At 35.6% G+C, this 4,633-nt stretch overlaps 1 protein-coding gene across 1 annotated transcript; it reads right to left on the bottom strand.

Moving 5' to 3' along the window:
• Window positions 1-440: 440 nt before the first annotated feature.
• Window positions 441-4,269, bottom strand: LOC123883190 (BTB/POZ domain-containing protein POB1-like). The gene is made up of 6 exons (XM_045931928.1): window positions 3,709-4,269; window positions 3,154-3,270; window positions 2,504-2,631; window positions 2,353-2,416; window positions 1,975-2,254; window positions 441-1,453 (listed from the first exon to the last, which is right to left on the bottom strand). The coding sequence occupies exons 1-6, from the start codon at window positions 3,959-3,961 to the stop codon at window positions 631-633; spliced, it is 1,665 nt and encodes a 554-aa protein (XP_045787884.1). The 5' UTR covers window positions 3,962-4,269; the 3' UTR covers window positions 441-630.
• Between the last annotated feature and the right edge of the window lie 364 nt (window positions 4,270-4,633).

Genomic DNA, 4,633 nt, shown 5'->3' with positions numbered 1-4,633 from the left:
AAGTGGTTTCAGTCCCCTCCCAATCACAGTTGCAGAGGATCGAACTGTGGTCCTCCCTATCAAGTTTAGCACCAATCACCTGAACCAACTAACAATTGGTGGATACTTTGTTCCTTTTAATAGAATTAGAATGATTCTAGTAAAAAAGAATACACCAATAGTGTGACACACTGAATAAATACCTGAGTCTTTAATTAATTAATTAGTTTGTTAGAAGTTCGATTATTAATAGTGCATCACTTAAATATTTCTTTTTATAAGCACTTAAATAAATTTAACTGCCTGAAAATATTTGTCTATGCATGACATTAAAAACCAGCTCTTTAAGAAAACCAACTTCTGAGTGGATCACAGAAAAGGAAGCCAAGTTCAAAGCAGAACCTCGATAACTCCAGGCATAATCTAGAATAGATAATATATATATTTTTTTTTACACAAGATAATAAAAATTTATCCTTTCAATTTCATGCAATAGTAGGCAAGGCACTATAGAAGGTTAACCAACAGAACAATATTAGAAAAGGTTTCTAACATGACATTATAGAAGGTTAGTTGGTAGAACAATATTACAGATGATGAGAATTCAACAGCTATAAAAAGGTCAGAGCTACCAACTGGAATATAAAAAGTTTACAAATTTGAATGTCTGATGGTGAGCTCAGCCCTGAGATGTAGAACACCGTTGATGAAGTAAAGACAATCCTCAGCCATGAATGAAGTCCATGGAATTGCAAACAAGTTTCTGTAGCCAACGGCCTTGCCACCTGTGAATGTGTAATTGCCTTTGTATTTGCTGACAAACTCCTCTGTTGGTCTTGACCTTGCAGCAAATTCATAGTCCACGGTGAAGCTGACGGAACCCTTTTCCTGCATTCCTAGAAACAGACCAAAGCAATGGAAAGAGCTTTGTTGATCCATGTTACAATGTGCCGAAAGGAAAAATCCCTGTCCACCCAAGTGGAATGCCTGAGAATAAACACGGCCAGATGGGTACAAATTGGAACACTCTTCACGCTTTAGATCCAAGTACACCACACACTGCTGGCGGGGAAGTTCAAATTCAACCACCTTGACAGGACGGTATTTGTATGCCCTCTCCAAGAAACGACGGCTTGAGAAAGCAGGCTCTTCTGCTGCTAGTGACCGTTGGCGATGTGGAACCTCTGCCTTGAAGAATAGGGCTTCAAGTACAAGCTTGGATGAAACATCATGTTCAAAATCACTACAGGTTAAGACCTTCTTAAGCTTTCGGCAAGTCATATAAGGGAAGCGAATTAATCGTGCAAGCCGTGCACCTAGAACTTCTCGCCTTTCTTCAAGATTGCTGTACTGGTGTCTTGCCCATTTCAACACAAAGTCATATACAGCATCTTCTGATGCAACCTGGAGATCATCACTAGATAATATTGCCTCTATTCCAGCTAAGGGCAAGTTCATAACCTCTTCCTGGAACCTGGTCATATACAATATAAGATTGTTAGCATTCAAAAAGAAACATGACATTGGAATGAAACCAATGAAGTTTGGCAACAAAAGAAAGAAGAAACATGACATTGGAATGAAACCAATGAAGTATGGCAACAAAAGAAAGAGGTGTTTTTCAAAAGAATGGAGAATTAGAATCAATGATGCTAAGGAAGAAAATATATATTTTCCCCAAGACTTTTCAAAGGCCTTTCTAAAATGACTTTGACCTATGAAGTTAACTACTCAAGAGTAACAGTCATCCACCAAAAGCACTATCTACAAGAGTTCCGACCATTAGACTCAACACACACACAAGAGCACAAAGTTGAATACATATTGTAGTCACGAAATCCCTCTGGTCCCTAACAACAAGTGCAATAGAAAGAACTTCATAAAACAGAAGAGGACGTACTAAATAAATAGAAATTGATAAACGGGAAAAATCATAAGAGTTTGTAGTGAATCTAAGATAATGCAACTGAAATTAAATGAAAAGTAAACACTTGCTTGGTTATATCTTTGTATCGGCCAGCAAGATACTGCTTTGCAGCATCGGTCAATGGTTGAACTGCGTCAGCCATTAAGACACTGGAAGGAAGCTCCAGGTAAAGCAATGCAGATTCAGGTGTCATGGTCAAATTCCGCAACAACCGACTACATAATCTCATGCATGAAGCAACTTCAAATTTATCTGCAGCCATCAACACATCAAGCAAACCAGGTGCGGTCCTAACGCTCAAGTTATTGCTATACATAAAATTCAGTAGCTCCATGAGAGCAGCTTCTTCTGTAACATGCAAAAGAAGTACCGCGTTTAGGTGACTATATGAAGATAAAACTAAAATGATAAAGGAAATATTATAAAAAGTTTATATATGTTTATACCAGAGGCATTAATTCTCAGGGTGACATGTCTCAGCTCTGATTCCCTCATCCCATTTGAGAAAAGCTGCAGACGGTAAATAAACACTGCTAAGAAAACATTTTTTTTGCAGAACTACACAATGTAACCTATAAAAAAGAGATGTTTGTCTACCTTATAGAAGAAAGGGCTTTTTGCGGCCAAAATAGGAGAACTTATATGTAGGGTTTTAACTCTAACATCAGCTTCAGAGAAATCCATGCCCAGGTTTGGATCATCATTGGTATTAACAGCTTCATCACCTATGTTAACCATATCAAAATCAGAAGCATTCATATAGCAAAACCGATAGCTTCATACACAAGGAAGAATACATGTTTCCTACTTACAAGCAAAGGGGGAATATTATGCTTTCTTTAATACTAATTCCCTAGTAAATTATACCCTTATTTCATAAATTGACAGTGATGATCTTCAAGATTTGTGGCATTTCACAGAGAAAATGTATTGGTCTAATCCCTCAAGAAAACAAGATCGAACTATGCAGTGATGGAAGATACAAACATAGGTCTTTTTTTTGGGGGTGGTGGTGGTCAGGAGCTCTATAGCACTGACACTTCTAATAACGTGTCCGGTGTCCGACACCAACATGACAAAGACACGCGTGTCTACGTTCAAATAATACCTTTTTTTTCAAATTTTAACATGTGTCAATGTGTGCTTCACAGGTACGGAGAGAACAAGTCTCTTGAACCTAACAATTCTATTATAATTCTATTCTATTATTGAAGATTTAACTTTAAAATTTTAAGCTATTCAAATACCAGAAGGAAACTCTTCAACCATGGCAACGACCTCTTCATCCTGATTTTCAGAAGCCACAAAATCATCCATCTCAGGTTGGTTCCCATTCAAAATTTGCTCATCCGGCATATCCACACCTACAAACAAAAAAAACATATAACATTAAATACAATGCTACATAATGAGGAAAAATAAACACGCCAACACAAACATTACCCAACATACACAAAAAACATCACATTATCCCCAAACATCCACCATTTCACAAAAACCAGCCTTTATATATATCTTTGACACCCATCACAATCCCTTTCAAATTTCTACTTATACAATACATTTCTCAAAATGACACAAAAATCTAGAATCAACCGATTTCCATTTTTTGCTGTAATTAAAAAAAAATCCGTTTTTGAAATTGAAATCTAAAATCTAATTTATTTTTGACATGATAATCTTTTCCTTCCCTAAAAAATTCTACAAATCTAGAATCAAACCATTTCCGTATTCATCACTGAAAAACCTAAAAACCCTAAATTAAAAAAATAAAAAAACAATTTTTGATAAAAAAAAATTACCGTTTTCTTTCTTAACATCTTCGCGTCTCCTCTTCCGATGTCGAGCCCAATCAGCGATGGTGGTACAAAGTTCAGAATCAGGCTGAGGATCAACAGGGTCAGGCATGATCTCGATACGAAGAACCCTATCGGAGAAATTACTGTCATTGAAAGCGAATCCGAAATCGGCATCGGAAGTTGAACCACCACCGTGAGCCCATTCGGATTCCATGACGGTGACAGGGTCAAAGAGATCGGAATTCAAATCCTTCATGAATGAATAATTGAAGAATTTCGACAGAGAAGAGGAAACGGAAAACCCTAAGATAAGGTTGGGAATTTGAGACAGAGAGGGTTTTTAATTTAGATTTTGAGGAAACCGTTGTAACAAATAAATTAAATGAGTTCAAAGGTTTTTAAGAATGAATGAAAATATGGTTTTAATTTCTCCTAAATATATATAATATATTCTTCTGGTTCATTGCAAGAACAAATTTTTGTTTATTTATTGTTGAGAAAATGGGACCCTACACACTGTAAAATTTAAATGGTTTTGTCTGTCATTTTGTTTTAAAATGGTTTTACAGTCAGTCAAATAAAATAAAATATGTGATAAACGAATTTGAGTTTGCTTTGTTTACTTGTTGTTGATTTAGAAGAGATCCACACAAGCTAAGATTAATGAAATTTATTAAAAGTGAGTTTTATTAATTTTTAGTTGTGTTTATCTCTTTTCTAAATTAATATTTCATCTTTTTATTTTTTAAATATTTTTTTTTAAGAAATTGAAATAGTAAGTTATAGGTCTTGGGCTCAGCTCATTGTAAACAAAAACAAAAAAAACTAGTTTAAAGATACATGCATTCTCACCTTGATTCATCGTATACAAGAGCTTTTAAAATTGAACTGGCAGGTGCATTTCAATCACACTTTGCGGGAAGGAAAT

Source organism: Trifolium pratense, linkage group LG5 (assembly GCF_020283565.1).
Source record: "Trifolium pratense cultivar HEN17-A07 linkage group LG5, ARS_RC_1.1, whole genome shotgun sequence".
Classification (NCBI taxonomy): domain Eukaryota; kingdom Viridiplantae; phylum Streptophyta; class Magnoliopsida; order Fabales; family Fabaceae; genus Trifolium; species Trifolium pratense.
This window is presented reverse-complemented; position numbering and strand designations above follow the sequence as displayed.

Excerpts from the sequence above, each read along its gene's own strand:
- LOC123883190 (XM_045931928.1), bottom strand. The coding sequence starts at position 3,961 with ATGAAGGATTTGAATTCCGATCTCTTTGACCCTGTCACCGTCATGGAA. Across the intron at positions 2,255-2,352 it reads CCTGAGAATTAATGCCTCTG|AAGAAGCTGCTCTCATGGAG; the intron begins GTATAAACATAT and ends TGCATGTTACAG. Across the intron at positions 1,454-1,974 it reads CGATACAAAGATATAACCAA|GTTCCAGGAAGAGGTTATGA; the intron begins GCAAGTGTTTAC and ends GTATATGACCAG.